Below are 19,519 nucleotides of genomic sequence, written 5' to 3' on the forward strand. Positions count from 1 at the left end.
CTAGTTAGCAATAGTAAAAGAATAAACTTATAAAATGGAATTTTTTTGGCCAGATTGTCAAACATTCCAAAAGATTATCAGATCATTCATTATATGGATGGTTTGAAAACTCATATAAGGGTATCTCCATGAAAACCTCTATTGACTAAATCAGAAGTTTGCTAAACATGCTAGGCTGCCTTGGCCTGTGTACTGTCATGTTTAATCATAATTGAGTTTGTCAAAACATACCAGTGACAGTAACAAATCAAGTATTAGGGAAAATTTGTTATTACTAGAGATCTATTAAGCAGTCCTGATTCATGATTACTGCAAATTTCAAAATAACAAAGAGGAAAAACATAGTGCAAAATTAGGCTCAGCTATGCTAGAGATCTATACTATACTAGGTTCATCTATACCAGAGAGCCAATAAGCAGTCCTGATTCATGATTACTGCAAAATAACAAACGGAAAACACATAGTACAAAAGTTGGTTCAGCTATACTGTTTTTGTAGCAAAAGGTGTGTAGTAAAAATCATGTTCACAAATGAGAAAGCATGGGCAAGGTTGCGTTCAAATAAAATTTCAGCTTGTGAAGTGCAATACATGCCAGGTAATCATTATTAGGTTGGCATGAATTTGAGATTTCTGAGCATTGAACTGTGTGGTACAACTAGTAAAATTGATATGAAAATGTCTTCAATATAAAGTCTAAGTTCTTTTTCTAAAAACAGTGCTACAAGGGGAGCATGTCCCCCATGCTTCCTTTGTTTCTATAACAGTGTAACTTGGTGGGGGCCGTTTCCCTGCATCCTCTTTTTGGGTAAATTTGGGGAGAAGCATGGGGGGTCATTTCCCTTTTGTGGGGGAATTCTCAGCATTTCCCCCTCAGCCTTTGCCCAATGGCTTTTAAAAAAGTATTTTTTAAACGCCAAAAAGTAAAAACCCTAAAACAAACATGAACATTTATTTCTTGCTCTCGTTGTTCATGTTTATAACTTGTCATTGTTTCTCAGATATTTAATTTTTTATTTTTTTAAAGGATTTTGAATGGGGTACCGTATGTCCAGAACCCTGATGTTTCCTAAAATTTGAGGTGTGTCTCCACTTGTCCCCTGGACTGGTTTCCCTGTGCTTGCCCCACAACTCCCCCCCACCCCTTGCTTTCCTGGAAACTTGATGGAACATTGTCTAAAACCCTAGAACATAACTCTTGACTGTGAATCACATTTATAGAATAGCCTATATGGTTGTCTTTGATGCATTGGAGTCGCCTCACCTTCACCTTCAAGTTTTGGCAATGTATGTGCCTTTAATTATTAGTTCTTAGCTCACCTTGGATTTTAGATTGCCATGACAACTTAGAAACTATGTTCCACCAAGTTTCTGGGATGTGGTAACATGGGAGCTGGGAGAGCACTTTGGGAATGTGTGGAGACTCCCCCAAATTTTAAGGAATGTTATGGGGGATGGGGGATGATGAGGTCCTGATCATATGGGGCCCTGTCTCGAAGTTTAAAGGCTATAAATGATGAACCTGAAATAAGCAAAAATAATCTGCTAAGAAATTAAAGACCAGCAGTGATTTGACCCTTCCTCCATGCTGCTAGATAGGAAAAAGTTCTACTAAATGGCTGTAGCTTTTGTAGCTTTTATGTTTTTCTTAAAAAACTGGCATGGGGGTTGTCTGGAATCTAGATGTCCTGTTTTTGGGAGGGGTGCTCACAAGTTCATTTTTCTTCCAAATGCCCCACACTGGTAAAACGATTGTGTGTGTGTTGTGGAGTTTTGCAAAAAGGTACGGTGTAGCCAAATGTTTTGCTAGGCATCCCCTTTTCCCAGGGGATACCCTTTTTGTGTGTCCACATTTAGCACTGTATACAACCCATTGTTTAAAGCTTGAAGGCTTCTTCTCGTTGTTCAAATATTTAGAGAAGAAAGGCCTATACACTGGAGTTGCTATAAAACAGTTATAATAAGAGCACTTTAGTAAAATTCTCATTTACCAGATTTATACAATAACATATAGACTATAGTTTATGCCTGAAGGTGTAAGGTTTATACCCTAGTTATGAAAGTCTGCCAACCAAAAAATTCAGCTGGATTTTACAAACTCTGTTCTGTCTGAATAAAGATGACATTTTTTGTTCTAATGGTAGGCCAATGGACAATGGTGATTGATTGCTTCTCCTTGTAAGCCATTTATTTATTCATGCCTGGATTGCTTGAAAGACTGGGATACCTATATCATTGTTTAAATTTAACCCTGTTTAAAAAAAATTTCTGACAAAAGTTGTGTCAAATGAATGTTCAGTTCTTTTGATTTTGGTAACTATGCCTGAAAGTAATACAGCGCCTACCTTGAGCATCTTTCAATTCAATTGACTTTCTTTCTTGCCATGCTGGAATTTATTTTTCTGCCATGAGTTCAGTTCTGTAATCTGTTTATTGCAGTGTTGCGAACATCTCGATAACATCCCAATTTTATCTCGAAATCACGATTTTTTGGCCTAGCCGATGTTTGCCGATTTTTAAAGATATTTTTATGTTATCTTAATTTTGCCAATGTTTGCCGATTTTTTACTGATATTTTCCCGATTTTTTTGTTTTTCAGACCCCTGCCGATTTTATCCCGATGCTGATGTTCGCAACATTGGTTTATTGTTCTATTTACATAGATAAATACTGCTAGATTTTATAATGGATTTCTGACACCCCAGTTAAATGACATTCACAAAAGAGATTCAACCTTTAAGTTTGTTGCAACATAATAAAAGCCCGACCCCAGATAAATCATGCTTGGATAGGTATGTATTTTTACATATTTAACTGTTTATTGTTGTTTCTCATGTGGTGATTTTTTGTGCAGAAGAGTACACACGTTCAAAACAATTACAAATGTCATGCCTGCAAGATATTCTACCACCATCCGGGCATTCATGTCATCGTCTGTTTCTGCAGAACCTTCATCTGATTCACCCGCAGCAAAATCTTATGATGCTGGACAGATTCAGGTGGTTTTGTAAAATTGTATTTATATCATAATGATGCCATTCTTAAAAGATATTTTAGTAAGTTGTCTCCATATGAATATTGCTTCTAAGAGAGTACAAACAAAAGAAGCAAATAAACCTATTAGCAGATAGAGTATTGCCACAGGTAGAAGAGGGGCATGGTGCCCACTTCAGTGGCACGTCAAAGATTGTATCATGTTGTCTGTGGAATAGATAGTTGGATGTCTGTTGACAGGTTAGGCCTTTTTGGAGAGTACATTAGATGGGTTTAAACCAAATTTTATTAGTTTTTGTAGTGAACGAACCAAACAGTGTATTGCATGTTTGTTTCATTTATGGGAAAATTTAGAATATTGAGAGATATAATTAATGGCCAATCGAAGAAGTAGATGCTTGTTATTACCCAATATGAATGATAATCTGCACAGAAGATATTGGCATGGATAAATCTCAACCTTGGATCTATTTGTCGGAATTTCTAAGCCTAACTCTTAGAAACCCTTCATGTACTTTACTGATTTATTCCTGCCTACTTGTTCTGTTAATTAACAAGTTATTTACCATGTAAATACTGGAAATAAATACAAGTACATGCTCAACACATTACAAATCATCAATTGAAGGAAACAAAACAAGCACACAAGTGACACTGTTGTTTTTGGACCAATGTCCCCGGAAAAACCCAATGTGGGAAAACCGGTGCAACTATCTGAGGGTTTTATTATTATGCAGTGTCTGAATACAATATGGGTGCCAAAACTGGCTCACCCAATAGAGAATAATCTCGGCAGTAGTACCTCTCTACTCGGAAGCAGATATTTCGGCTGAAACCTCGGATAAACACTCTGACAGCTCCCAGTTCTAATCTGCCCCACGAAAACCCCAACGTCAGCCTCTAGAGACTGCGTCAGCCCTTTCTAGCCCAACGTCTACCCAACGTAGCCTAGCTCTCCCTGCGTCAACCCCTGGAGGTACTGTGTCAGCCCTTAGAGCCTCTAAGTCACCCACGCTGGCTCTTTGAGGCATTGTGCAACTCCTGGCTGGCTCTGCGTGAGCCCTGGCTGGCTCTGCGTGAACCTCTAGCTGGCTCTGCGTCCCTCACTCCCGGCTTCTGCGCTGATCCTCTCGGTACTATCTCTGCCTCTCTGCGTCTATATTCACTGCCCCTCAGTTGCAACTTTGATCACTCCTTCAATTTCCTCAGCAAGACTAGCCCCAAAATCGAATTCTTGATCAACTTGGTGTGTTCTCCAACTCACCCTCAAGCCTCCTTTTATACTTTTCTCGTTGACAATTCAACGACCGAGATTAAGTCCCTAATCAACGGCTAAGATTAACTATGGCTTGATCCATGACTTTTGGACCCTTCTAACACAGTGTTATATTAATGCACATTAATATTTTATTTTTCCTAAGTTTAGACTTAGGGACTCCATTAAAAATATTAATTATTTTAATATCTCCCAAACTTTTTAGAATTTGCCCAAACCATCTCTGGGTATTGGAGATCTCATGTGCTTTAGCTTCTCCACCAATTTTCATGGCTAGAGCACATCCGATACTACTCCAAATCAACACTCCCTCTTAGCGAGCACTGTGCTCTAGTAGTACTTCTCACTGAGCATCACCCTGATTATCCGACATCGGTCCCTGTGTTTATGCTAAGCCTGCTGCCCAACATTCTCTGCACTGCTGCATCATGTACTGCTACCCATGGCCCTGCCATTGCCACTACTGCATCTGTACAACAACGCCCTCTACATCCGTGCTGCTGCCCATGGCCCTGCCACTGCCACTACGACTGTTGTATCTGCACTGCAATTCCTCTCATCATGCTGCATCATGTTGCCCATAGCACTGCTACTGCTAACTGCTGCACTGCAACTTAGTTACTGAGAAGTAAGTAAATGATCTCCCAACTCTGACATCTCCGTCAGGCTAGAAACACTCAATGCTGAAGCTCCCTCTGTCACTGACAAGTGCTCCCTCTATGACCTCTGCGGTGCTGCAACAACTCTGTCCATCTCGCACTGCTGCCTCATGCTGTTTTGGGACTCCTGCACTGTAGCTCCCTCTGTTGCTTCATCTACATCCGTCTCTACCGACATCCGCGAGCACTGCTACTCCTCTTCGGGGCTCCGTACCCAGGTATAATCCGAGAGGTTGGGTACCTCAAGGATCCTGCCCCTCATCGCTTGTAGTCCGTCTGACTACAGCTCGATGTCTCCCCACTTCTGCTCAAGTGGCATGTGAGCACTCATGGCACAGTCATCATCTGTATCCACTTCCTTCTTCGCCCTTGCTGGCGCTGCCTTGGTCTCGGAAGCCTCTCCTTTGCTCTTCTTCCTCGGACACTGGCTCGCATAGTGACCCAGTTCCCCACAGTTGAAGCATTTGACCTTGGAGAGGTCCTTCTTCTTCCATTTCTCTTGCTTTCCCTCAGATGCTAGGGCAACATCCTCCTCTTCCTCCTTGATTTTGATCCCCTTGCTGCTTAGCCTTCTGATCTCTTTTTGGCGAAGAGCCACCCACATTTCCTCCCAATCTGGAAGGGTCGCCTTGCCCAGTATGCTCTGGACAAACACCTCCCAGTCTTTTGAGACTACGTTCAGGGCTGTTCTCACCATCAATTCTTGATTCGACATGGCCTCTATGGAAGTCAGCTGATCTTGGACCTCCTTCAATCGACTGAGGAAGATGTCGATCTGTTCTCCCTTCTGCATCTGGTATGACCGCAACTGATTTTCTAGTAGCATCTTCCTCTGCACGAAAGTATGCTGATACAACTTCTTTAGGGCCTCCCACATCTCATTTGTCGTATTCTTCTCGACGATGTGTGGTACTACATGGTCCTTGACCTCGTCAAGGATGATGCTCTTGGCCCTCGCCATTGCATCCTTGTACTTATCGTTATCAGCGGAGTCAACTGGGATCGCTATTGTCCTCAAGGCGAAGTGCTTGAGACGATTCCTGTCTAGAACGGATAAGATTATGGCCTTCCAGACTACGAAGTTTGAGGCTCTGTCCAGTTTGTCATGGTCTCTTACCCTGTTCACTTCCATCTCGCTGCTCCTCTACTTCCCTTCTGGAAGTTATCAGTGTGACTCTCTCTGAGCCTCGATTTCCCTCCTAGAAACCCCTCTGCTGAATCTCACTGTCCTCCAGAACTGCGCAGTTTTGGCTCCCAGGCCTCTTTGCTGCCCAGTCCTCCTTGCCTCTGAAAACTGCACAGAACTGACCTCCTTTGGCCTTACCTTGCACCAGCCATTGCCGACTTGAACTATGCAACCTTGTCTCCTAGTGGCCACTGCGCAATTTTTCTCCTCAGTGAGGACTGTGCTCAAAAGTTCCTCAGTCAAGCTTGAGTTGTGTTGTGCAGTCTCAGTGATCAAGTTCTCGCCCTGCCAATTGGAGATGCGCAATGCGTAGTCATTGAGCCTTGTCTCCCAGCTTGTGACTTGTCCTCAGCTTAGTCCATGGATGATAATGCACCATCTTAGAGTAGGGAGTTTCTGGATTGACGTTGGCCCGTCATGAGTGAATTGCAGGAACAGGTACACTCTCAAGTCATGCTGAGAGGATGAAAAAGGAAAAGTTGGAGGGATGCATGCCTAGAGACTCACTTGTCGCTTGACGAGCAAAGGAGCTTATCAAGAACTAGCAGAGGGGAACACATGCATGCAACTACCTCTCAAGACCAAAGATCATTGAAGACCCTGCACCACCAAGCTATGCAGAGGAGAAGAGAAAGCACATCCAAGAACACATCTATCACTTAGCGGCAACAACGACTTGACATTGCCACCTTAGCAAGCCAGTCCATGTCAGCAGTGTCATGTCAAGTCGTGTCATGAGTTTTCAAAGGCCACATCACTATTATGAGCCATGTATATTGTAAATCAAATGTAATGTAAAGTGGAAGTCCAATGGAAATACATGAATATGAAGAATCATGTCAGTTGAAAACTCATTGGAAGTTGAACAGTCACGAGGGTAGTCAAAGAGTCACAAGGGTGAAGCATCACCCCTTGGTTATATATAACCCCTCATTGTATAAGCAAAGGACTTTTCACCTAGGCTCCTCTCGCAAAGCATAGGGAGTTTCAGTCTTCTTTGAAGAGCAAGGATTGGGTCCAATATCCCACCACCGGGGCTAGTGATGTATGATGTAAATATGTGTCTTGGAACTTTTGCTTAATACAGAAGCCTTCTTGGGCTAGCACTTTTCCATGCATGACTTATGGATGTTTGTAAGACTACTCTGTGAGCATTTATATTTCATGTTTGTTTCACATATACTATGATAGTTGAACTATTTTTGTTGTTTTAGTGCTTACCTTTTTGGGAATGTGCTGTTACGGTTGTCATTGCTGTCTCATCCTTGTGGACTTATCCACACGACAAACCTTTCGCCGCTCATTGGTTATAACGACTATCACATCCGTTGTGGACTATTTCGTTGGATGGTAGACGGATCTTTCCCTGTCCTTTGGTTTTAACGATTGCCACATCCGCCGTGGACTATTTTGCTGGATGTTGGACAAACCTTCCTGGTTCATGTGTCTCTTTCTGGGTGGTACTATTACCTCTCACTTAGAGGCTCACTTTTCTCCCCCTTTTTTGCAGTAAGAGAACCTAGACATAGTTACGTTGCACACTCACCAGGGACACTCACCTTGCTTTTCGAAGGTACCATTGCAACATTTTCATGTGCTGAAAGTTAGAGCCAAGGCAAATCTTTAAGTATATGGCAACCGGGCCATCATACCAGATGGGAATCCTACACCAAATTGTGTGAGGTCTAATTGGGACCTTATATCGGGGAGATCCCCTGAATGTTGGCGGATCCAACACCATCAACAACATGAAAGTGGAAGAATGTGTTGATCAACACAATTAAAAGAGGATAATACAAACAAATGATGCATGGGGTATGAATTTAATGATGAACAACATGCAAGTGATATGTTGATCATCACCAAAGTTCGACACCAACAAAATGATTAACAAGCAACTTGAGAACAATCGATATAATGAGTTATGAAAGTAGTGGTGATGGTGCCAATAGGATTTTTTTTTTTGAATAAAAATCATAATTTTCATTAGTGGAGTTGAAAATTATATTTTGTATATGCATCGAGATGCATTTAGAAAACCTGTTTGAAAATAGTCATCCATAAAAGAATGAAGGATCAGGCTTGTTTGCCCTATTCAAAACACTGTAAGGAAATATCAATACTACCCAAGATACATAAGTCAAAAGGGGCACACTGTCATTCGTAGGTTCTCTAAAGAGAACCACTTTCATAGTTTAGATACATCATCAAAATAAGATCAAATAACCGGCTGCAGGCCTTTTATAAAGGGGCTGTGGTAGTACTCATAGTGTGTGTCTCCCACCTATTCCACAATATTCCACATTCCCTGGTCCTGCTCTGCTCTCGCCTTGGAAAGGCTATTAGCAATGGAGTTCCTTTCCCTGTATATATGGCGACATGAAATTTGGTCAAAACCCTGCTGTAAGTTCATAATCTCAACCATAATGGGAATCAAGGTATGCATGTGACATCTGGTAACCTTGTTAAACCAATTGATAACAATCATAGAATCACCAAATATCTGAAGTTGTCTGCATCCTAATTTGGTGTCAAAAAGAAGTAAAAGCTTAAGACTATATAATTCAACATAATTACTTGAACCCCTGCCAAGCCCACTTTGAAGTTTTTAGAAGTGATTTTCATTTATATAAATGACCACGCCATTCCCCCCCCTCCCGCAGTTGCCTTCAACCATAAAAAAAGGCCTAGGGGCGAGCACGATCCTCTTCTTCAGGCATGATATTCTTTGACCTGTGAGCATATATCTCACCAGGTTTTAGATCATAGATGGCTAATACTTGTGCTGTTAGCTTTTGAGGGATTAAAGATTTTTCTAGGAATATGGCATTATTTCAAGCTATCCAAATGCCCTAGCTTATAATAAGAGGAAGGTTCCTAAGTTTTTTTGGGCCTAATCGATCCCACCATAGACGCCAAGCATCGTTACAAGATATGCCCTAACATATAGAATTTAAGGATAAAGATTGACATACAATATTCTAGACTTCAGATTTGAAGGGGCATACCAGAAACAAGTGTTCCACTAATTCCTCAACGCCTTTACATAAAGAACACTGACTTGGACCAACAAAGCACCTCTTTTTAAGGTTTTCACCCGTGGGAATTTTATTTCCCAAAATGCACTATAGCAAAAGTCCGGATTTAGCCGGACAACTTAATTTCCATAGCTTTTTCTAGTGTTGTGAAAATCGCGATAAAATGAAAAAATCGCAATTTTTTCCCTCTTCCGATAAAATCGCGATAATTAAACGAAAAAATGGCCGGATTTTTTTTTGCCAATTTTTATTGAAAAAATCGTGATAAAAACTTAAAATCGCCGGGGGTCGCGACAGATGGCAGCGAGGTTTTATAATGTTTTTTTTGGTTTTTTAAGGGATGCTAAATGTTTGAAATGCAATTTTTTTTGAAAGAAACAAATAATTTTTGAGTGGGGCAGCTTAATGATCAAGTCTAGGCCCTAGTATTGATATGCTATTCATGGTAATGTGAAATTCTTAAAGTAAAAGTGACATTCTCCTTAATCTTCATTTTCATCCTTTTATTTAAAGTTTTAACATTACCATGAAATGACTCAGGATGTTTGAGAGTGGTTCCGGCCTCATTGGATTTCATATGGAGAAAGTAGAATTTTAGATTTCATTCAAAATCCAGCAGACTTATCAGTTTTTCAGGATTTCAGGATTGGGAGATTGTAATGTTTCCAGGTGACACCACCTGCCCGGGCTACCCCTGCCACTAGTAGAGGATGTGGTCTACCTCCTATAGCTCCTACTTCTAGTTCTTCAGCTTCTAGAGCATATCAGACTCCACTGCCAACTCCACCAGCACCAGCATCTACATCTAGAGGGAAAGGGAAAGCGGTGGCATTTTCTTGCAAGAGGGACAGAGGAAATCAATAGGATTAGAATTTAGTTATTTTCTTCATTTGATTGTATATGACATTATGACATGATGAGATACATTATCATATTTTTTGTTGATATTTTGAGGCTGAGTTGGGACTCAGGAGTCAGGACTTACTATTCAGGGCATGATTCAATGTTATGTGTGATTTTAGCGCTAGAAATGATATTAAACATCTTATATATTAGTTTTTTTTATCATATTTATGTGTCAATGTATTTATTTTATGTTGTAGATGGTTTAGATATTAAAAAAATTGAAAAAAATGAATATTTTTGTACCAAACGATTATTTCCCGATTTTTTCCGATAATTTCCCGATAATTCCGATTTTTTCCCCGCGCCGATTGAATCCCGATAACGATTAATGCAACATTGGCTTTTTCCACCACCAAGTTGGAGCTTTTGTCTCTTGGTCAACATTGATAAATAAGAAACCCAACTTTGGCGAGTATTCCCCATGTGGAGAATGAACCTAGCTCAATGAATCATCCCTGCCCCTCAATTTTACATGTGAAGAATTGAGAGCAGTTGTGTAATTTTGTCACGGACCATGCCATTTTTCCGAAAGATTTAATTAAACAACATCAACCCATCCTCGTGCCCACATAGAAGATCTTTCTGGATCAATCACTTAATTCAGATTATATCTCCCTTGAGCATTTAGAAGATCCACCAACTCTTGTGAAAGATGATAATTTTCGTTATATCCTTCCCATGGATTAGCCCCTATTATGATTTTTTCATCTGATCCAATCTTCCAAGCCAACCCTTTTCTATCATGCTGAAAGAAGACAAAACAACTTTCTAGATCACAAAAACATTTGACCTGAACTTGTTTGGGTGCCTAATCCATTCCTCTAGAGAAATAGGAGATATATACTTCCTGCAAATTACTTCTGTCCATAGACTATCGTTTAATAGTAGATTCCATCCTACTTTAGCAGCCAAGGCCTTAGAAAAAGAAAAGAAGTTTTTTAGGCCCCATCCTCCCCATTTCTTAGGCAAAATAATTTTGTCCCATTTTACCCAAGGAAAAACTCGACCATCTTTTGATCCCATCCATAGGAATCTGCAACAAATCTTACGAACAAAATTTAGGATCCCTTTCGGAATCCAAGACAACGCCATCCAGAACACTGGGATGGCTTCCAAAACCGACTTGATGAACACAGACCTACCTGCCCTTGATATCCATTTGAAACTCCATACGTTTAATCTCTTTTCTATCTTTGTTATTTGTCACAACCAATTAGCCTTTCTGTAATTGTTGGGCTTCAGGGGAAAACCCAAGTATTTTAGCCTTTCATCAAAATTATTTAAAAGAAAAGGAAATAGATTTAGAACGTTTGTAGACTCTTCTCTGGCTAAACCCACTTCAGAGAATGTTGATTTTTGTAGGTTTATCATCATTACTATCGCTTTTTCAAATAGAGAAAGAGTCAATTTAATTGATGATAGGTCTCATCTGGTCCCATCAAAAGACAAGAGGATATTGTCTGCAAACAATAGATGTGAAGTTTTTGGGTCACTAGCCACCGTAGCATCCTTTAAGTCACCCCTCTTTGCTTTAGACAATAGCGTGCTCAACCCTTCAGCCATTGAGAGAAATAATAAAGACAAAAGTAGACAACCTTGGCAAAGTCTGCATTCAATGTGAAAAAATGTCGAGGCAGACCCATTAATAAGCACTGCAAGAGATACAGAGGTAATGCAACACATGACCCAATTAATGAAGCTTACCTCAAATCCCAGGTGAGTCATGAGCCGATTTAATTGATGTTAGGTCTCATCTGGTCCCATCACAAAACAAGAGGATATTGTCTACAAACAATAGATGTGGAATTTCTAGGTCACTAGCCACTGTAGCATCCTTTAAGTCACCCCTCTTTGCTTTAGACAATAGCCTGCTCAACCCTTCAGCCATTGAGAGAAATAATAAAGACAAAAGCAGAAAACCCTGGCGAACTCTGCATTCAATGTGAAAAAATGTCGAGGGCAGACCCATTAATAAGCACTGCAAGAGATACAGAGGTAATGCAACACATGACCCAATTAATGAAGCTTACCTCAAATCCTAGGTGAGTCATGAGCATTCTAAGATAGATCTAGCTGACCCTGTCGTATGCCTGTTATAGGTCAATTTTAAGCACCATATCTTTTAATTTCTTAGTCTTGAAACTGTGGAGACTTTCCTTAGCTACCCCAATAGCCTCATGAATATGCTTTCCCTCCAGAAAAGAAAACTACCCCTTTGCTATGATTTTCTAAACACTGTTACATAAAGAAATAGGTTTGTACTCGTCAAAAGTTTGCGGAGAATCATTCTTTGGAATGAGGGCTATGGATGTAGAATTGAATGCGTCATATATTCGTCCTAATAGTCTGCATTCTTCAACCACCCTTAATAGGTCTTCCCCTAATAATTTAAAGCATAAGTTCTACCGGCCACCCATCAGGCCCTAGGCTCTTGTCCCGTTTGAAGCTGTGCAGAATCTTTTGAAGCTCTTCCTTAGTGACTAGCTCCATAAGAGAATGATTGCCTCCATCATTTGTGAACTGGGAAAGTTCCCAGCCAATGCTATAACCTCAGCTAAGGAAGTTTCCCGAGGGGCCCTAAAAAGAGTACTAAAGTGAGTTTTCCCCAGCCTGGCCAGATCTTCAAAGGTCGTGGTTTTGCCCCCATCGGATCATTCAGAGCCCAAATTGTATTAATAGCTCGCCGTCCCTTTGCATATTGCTGAATTTTTTCTTGTATTTTCGTTCCCATTTTTTATCCAAATCGTGCGGTTCTTCAACCTCCAAGTTTCCTCCTTTTCTTCCAACAATTTTTTCCTGGTGTCCTTCATCTGAATGATTCGTTGTTGGGCTCCTCCGATATATAACCCCCTCCCTCTGGTTCTTCCAGCTGCTCCAACTCTTGTTCAACATTATAAAGGGTGTCCTCATCCCTTTCTTTTTTGGAGATAGACCATTCCACTGTGGCCTTTTTGATTCTTTTGAAATTGTCTGCAAAATTCACTGAAGCATAGCCACCATTGTTAGGATTAAAAGGGATCCAACTTTCCTTATGATATTCTAGAAAGATTCGTCTTTAAGCCAAACTAAGTTGAATTTAAATGGGGCCCTTGGCTTGTTGAAACCACCCTTTAGCTTTAAAAAGATGGGGTGATGATCAGAGTAACCCCCAACCCCCACTCATTTTCGGAAAAGAGGGAGCCTTTCCAACAAATTTTTAATTAACATAAAACGATCCTTATCCTTCTAGCAATCATCGCATCACCAGTTCTCCGATCCTGCCAGGTAGGTTTATACTTAACAAGGTCCACATCATATAATTTGTGTGACTCCAAGAGATGAATGAAAAAATCAGAGTGGATCAGGATGACAATGAGGACCCCATATTTCTGAGGCACCCATTGGGAAGTTCAAATATCCTCCCACTACCAAATTATCTGCTTTCATAAAAGATCGTGCCATAAGCCTTTCCTAGAAGGTCATTCTATCCTGATATAGACCATAAATATTAACAATCTTTAGCTCCATCCCCAACTTTGCAACAAAAAGGTCTACGCCCAGAACCCCCTTTGCCCCCCAAGATCCAAGAAGCTTTAAAGACCTTTGATTCAAACCAATCGCTAAGCCTCCCAATCTTCCTTTAGTGTCAACCACTGCAAAACACCATCCCGGAGCCAAAGAGAGAAACGTTTTTTCAATCACATCACTATTTGCCAGAGTTTCTTGAAGGGGGATGACATCAATTGGCTTTGATTGTAACAAATGTTCCAGAGCTAGTCTTTTAGAGGGACTAGACAAGCCTCGACAATTAAAGGAGAGGAAAATCATTGAGGAACAATTATAGAGGCCCGCACTACTCTAAGTGCACCGACATTAGATTTTTGTCTCCCAACAACCACAACTTGACTAGCTTTAAGCTTTGCTTGTGAATAAAGGATTATCTACCTCAAGGGTTGCTTAAAGCCTTTGAGGGGGACGAGGGACCCATGCTTTGGAGGGTTTTTATTTCTGAGCTTTGATCTAAGATTGTAATGCGAGCACGAGTTAGAAGATGTCGAGGGATCTAATGGGGGAAGGAGTGGGATCCAAACAACTAGCAGGGTAAAAGGGGAGGGAACAAGCCATTATATTGTTGAGAAATTGCAATAAGAAATTCCAGTTTAATTTGTCCTTGAATTAAATTCGAATTCTATTCTCATAGCAACTTAAAATAGTTAAATTAAGTTTATTAAACTTACTTAACTTAGGAAATTCGAGTTGGAAGTCTTTTGGAAGTCATGTATATGTTCTCCCTACTTTGTAGGAGTCTAGTGTGAGTTAATTGTGAGTTGTAAAATAGAAGACTCAGTTTCATGAGTTAGTTCAGTTAAATTAGTTCTCAAACTGATTGAGAGAACTAATAGTGAGTTAACAGTCAGTGGTGTCACTAATGAACTCCACTAGTGCTACTCTAGTTAACTGAATATTTACTCATCAGAAACTCATGCATGTTGATTCTGAGAAAGACCCAGTTGAGACTAGAGTGCAGGGACAATGTACTATTTGTTTTAGATTTTTCTGAGTTGCACTGATAGTGCATGCATTCAGGAACTGATCCTTAAGGGATTGCGCTGTTTTTAGAGGCTTTATTTCCCTTTAAAATTTTAAATACAAGCTATCCTTCATAGGAATTACACATTGGAATAGAGACTTGGAGAGCTTGTGAAGAGGCTAAGCTTTGGCCTTGAGCTTGCTTATGAGTTGGAGATTGAATTTGCTGAGTGCTGGGATTGTTCTAGAGAGAACAAGCATTGTAATTTCATCTTGATTTTCCAGATTAATACAAAATAGATAGTGGGGTTTTGAGTTGTGGCTTTCCCCGGATATTTATTGTGTTATGTGCCTTTGATTCTCTTCCTCTATTGATTATTGTTTGCTCGATGTTTATGGGCTTCCTCTGTAAAGAGTAGAAGTATATTATTGTCTCTTGCTTTAGCAAATTGCATTAGCTTGTGAATTTACAGGATTTTCTACATGTATCCATATCCAACCTAGAAATAACATTGCAAGACATAGGAACAGACAGAGTAGGGATATAAGAACCCATATCAAGAGAACCAAAAGAGTGAATATGATTAGAAACAAGCAAGGGAAGTGGAATAGTACCCGTCATAGGAGAGCTAGAAGCAGTAGGTGCTGTCTCCCTATGAGTCGGCCCAAAATATCGCTGCATGACTGGTTGCAGCCTCGAATATTCCTCCATCGGCTCTGCCTTTGACACTTTTTGTTGGTTCCCTGGAGGAGATTGGATCTTGTCAGAGTCACCATGGATTTCCTCCTGATTCCTCCCCTCTTTATCCCCTTTTTTATTCTTCCATCCCGTCTGTCTAGTGAAAGGAAGTGGACAATCCCTCAACACATGGCCAACCTTATGGCATTTGCGACACCTAAAGGGGTAGCCCTCATAATCAAGAATCTGCCTGTGTTCATAGCACATGATAGGTAATATTCAATTCAATTATCAAACCCGCATGTGAATTCAAATTCACCAAAATTCTGGCAATAATCATATTACCAATAACCTCATGCGATCTATCAGCGTAAGTCCCCATCTTATCCCCAATAATCCTTAAAATATCGTCAGACCACAATTGTGGAGGCAACCCATATAGCCTCACCCATATTGGACCGTAACCCAACTTTTCTCTATTCACGTCGAAGAGGAAACTCCATCTCTTCATTAGCATTGGAGACGAGTCGATGCGCCATGTTTTCCCCAAGACCCAATTGACTGCTTCCAAATTGTTGAACTTAAACATAATCCAGCCCCTTGGGAGGGCCTTTACCTTAGGTAGAGTGTTGGGGTCCTTTCCCCATTCAACCCCTATCGAGTCTCGAATCCTATCTACTGAGAATTTCCTTCCACGGGCTCAACCAACTATCACCTGCTCAGGGGTCTCAATAACCTCCCAACGTTTTACAGTTTCTCGTGCTTTGATTTCACCTCAGTACACTTCACCTTCTTCCTTTTCTTCCCTTCTTGGGACACTTCCTCATGTCTCTGCTACAAATTTAGGGTTTCCATCCGCTGGGCAAACTTGCTAGTTCCATCCACCCAACCATATGACTCTACAAGAGCACTTGAGAAAAATGAGAGACATCAGGGAGATCATTCCGAATTCGCAACATAAACCCCAGTTCTGGCTTCACCGCACCTCTGCTTGTTACCAAAACCAAACCCACTTTGCTCGAGCCTTTCTAGGTCTAATCCAACGAACAATGGCTCATAGTTGTATTTGCCCTGTTCTTCCCCTCTCGCTTGATGCCTAAAAAGGTTTCTTAGAAGGCCCCTCCATTCAAATCCAACAAAAAGTTATTGTGGATTAAATCTGCAGTAGAGAAACAAGAACCGGAAACCCTGACTGGATTTGCTTGTTCAAAAATAAGCTCTGCTCTCCAACAACTTCAACCAACCCCTCTGCTGGTAGAGGAGAAAAATCGATAGAAACCGCCAAGATGGATTCTAGAGTAGGGAGGGAAGAGAAAATCTCTTCATCATGGATGCCAACTGTCGTCCATGTTGCCAACTAATTTTCCCTAGGTGGCTTGTCTTGCCAGATGGTGACATCCTCAAAAGGATCCAGGGTGTAGTCTATCACAAAATTCATTTCTCCAACTCCTCAAACCGTAATCTCCCCGTAACTGTTAGTTGTGAACAGAGAGGGGAAAATGCTGCCATCCACTATTTCGTCTTCAGACAAACCCCCACCACCTTCAACCAAAAAATGTCACCATAGATAGAATCCGATAGCCCTACAAACCCCTATTGAATACCCCCAATGGTGGAATCTTCCATGCTCATAGGATTATTAATGGAATTGTTTACAACAATTAATTGGGATACATTAGGGAAGATGTAGTGGAGGTTATAGATGCCATTCTACTAGATAAAGATGGAGCACCAGGAATCCAAATAGAAATGGTAGTTCTAATGTTGACAAATGTAATGGTAGATGGTGGTTCAAGATGAAACATCATGATGAAGGAAACTTGGGAATAACCAGAGAAACAAAGTTATGGCTTCCAAAGTTTTGATTGAGAATGGTAGATTAACTAGAATAAGGCCATCGGGAGTGTACAATGCAACAAGTTTGCATAGCTAATAAGTTGCTTGTAGTGGACTTCACAGTCATTAAAACATATATCAAATTGGGTTCATATGATGTCTTATATGGTAGGCTTGGCTAAAGGAAGTAACTACTAGGAAGACCACAATTTCATTTAAGAAAAGGGAGACATTGAGTGCTAACCGATTTAGTGAATTCAATAGTTAATGAAGAATTAGTCAGTTCTATTGAATTGTCTAGTAATAAGGAGGATGGTATATATGGAACTAATAATGAACATATTACTTAGATAATTGTTTCAAAGATGAAGTATTGCTAGACAAAGAACTGTTTCACTAGCACTAATATAGAAGTGAATCCAACAAAAAAACCATCAAATGAAGAACCAAAGTAAGTGGAGGACGGGAAAGAAGATGAGCTGCACTTTTCACCAATTCTACTTTAGCAAATGCAGACTATAGTATGAAGAATGCCATAAATACAATGAAAAAAAGATATTAAATACAAAGAGCCATGTTCTCAAGAGATTAATATGGGAAGGAAGGAAGAACCACAACACATCACAATGGGTATTAAGTTGTGTGTCTAAAAGTATTGGGAGAAGTAAAGATTTCAATATATATATATATATATGGTGCAACTGAACTGAACAGTGTTGCAATACAAAAAGTGGTCGAATATCAAAAATACAAAAGTTAATATCTAACTTCCCATAGTAATGAGTATCCCTATATGCGTGTGTGTTTTCTCGTAGTAATGAGTATCATTTGTTTTAAAAAATGTCGTAACCAAACCAAATAGTGTTGTAATGCAAAAAGTGGTCATAGTTGGATATCAAAAATACAAAAGTTAACATCCAACTTCCCACAGGGTCTGTCTTACTTGATCCAGGCCCCACAGTGTTGGCAAGTTGCTTAAGCACATAATCAACATGAAAAAACATAATAAAACTAGAAAAATTACTAATTTCATGCTGTTGATTGGCTTCTACGTGCATGTCCTTCTATGGTCCACTTCTTACACCTTTTGAGTGCTTCTTTTCCTCAGTTGTTGTAACAACATTGACCTCACTTGTGCCATCTTGTAGTTCCAAATTTTGAGAGCGCAATGTGTCCTTGTATTACTTGAAGTTTGCAGAGGTGGGGGGTGGACGAGATAACTTTCAGAGGTAGGTCTAGGTGGGCTTCAATTCTTCCAAGCAACAATTGCAAAGATATCAACCGCTGAATAAACTTCAAATGCTTCCTATAGTATATCAAAATTATTGTTTCAACCTCTTTCTCCCATTCCCAAATTTCCAATATGTGCTTTGCTGTGTCAATTGCGCAAGCATCCTTGGTGTGGTTGTTTTTCTAGATGTGCCTCTCAAACTTGTCTTTCCATTTATTCCAGCGAATGCTTGAATTCATTGAATTCAGTCTGTGTTTTACTTGCACCAAGCATCCTTGATGCCGTTTTTTTGTCTAGATGTGCCTCTCAAACTTGTCTTTCCATTTATTCCATTGAATGGTTGAATTCATTATGGTGTCGGTTTTTTTGTATAAATGTGCTTCCTTTTCCTCCTTTCGACACCACTTCAACTCCTATCCTCATCTATTTGAGCTTAGACGAAACACAATGCCTATCACTGCACTATCAATGTGTCATTGATGCTACCCTTCTTCCCAACTACCTTTTAGATCTAACCACCAACAAAATCCCCAACTCTATATTTCGCTTATGCAGGGAGAGGCGTCGAGGTTTGGAGTTTCCAAAACCAGCAAACCCACACACATTACTCTACTCCGCCAGCATACAACTCTTAATTTCCCACATAGGAGGATGGAAGATGAAGTGAGGAGGGTGATGCTAGTGTATTAACTTGCTATCTTGCTAGTGCTCCATGATAAGGTGTGTTTCTAACTTTCTATGAGGTGTTCTCATCATAGAATGCTTGTAGGTCATGGGGGAAATAGGATGGTAATCTCCACATTTAAATCACATACCCTCTCTTGCAGCCTACCTCATTTGTTGGCTTGCTCATTGTCAACAAATCTCCTAAAATGGTTTCTTGATTGGCAGAGCAGAGAGAGAGAACTACCTAGTTGAATTTAGCATAAAACGTGTTGATTTGGGGTAGCATCGGATGTGCTCTAGCCACGAAATTTGGTGGAGAGGTTAGGGCACATGAGATCTCCAATACCCAGAAAGGGTTTGGGCAGATTCTAAACAGATCAGGAGATATTAAAATAATTAATATTTTTAATGGAGTATAAAATATTAATGTGTATTAATATGAATTTGTGTTAGAATGGTCCAAAAGACATGGATCAAGCCGGATCTAATCTTAGCTGTTGATTAGGGACTTAATCTTGGCCGTTGATATCTCAACATGAAA

At 40.2% G+C, this 19,519-nt stretch overlaps 1 protein-coding gene across 3 annotated transcripts in view; it reads left to right on the forward strand.

The window, feature by feature from the left end:
* LOC149237607 (DNA gyrase subunit B, chloroplastic/mitochondrial-like) overlaps positions 1-19,519 on the forward strand; it is a 356,836-nt gene that overhangs the window by 41,731 nt on the left and 295,586 nt on the right. Inside the window, exons 2-3 of one of the 3 annotated variants that reach the window (XM_089372708.1) lie at positions 2,598-2,626; positions 2,853-2,997. In XM_089372708.1, coding sequence (XP_089228834.1) covers positions 2,619-2,626; positions 2,853-2,997 — 153 coding nt within the window. In that variant the 5' untranslated portion in view covers positions 2,598-2,618. The remainder of the gene's footprint in view (positions 1-2,597; positions 2,627-2,852; positions 2,998-19,519) is intronic. The other 2 variants (XM_089372706.1, XM_089372705.1) reach the window with 2 other exon arrangements.

Source organism: Pinus tabuliformis, chromosome 8 (genome assembly GCF_031772625.1).
Source record: "Pinus tabuliformis cultivar Carrire ecotype Pingquan chromosome 8, CPIR1, whole genome shotgun sequence".
In the NCBI taxonomy this organism is placed as follows: Eukaryota; Viridiplantae; Streptophyta; class Pinopsida; order Pinales; family Pinaceae; genus Pinus; species Pinus tabuliformis.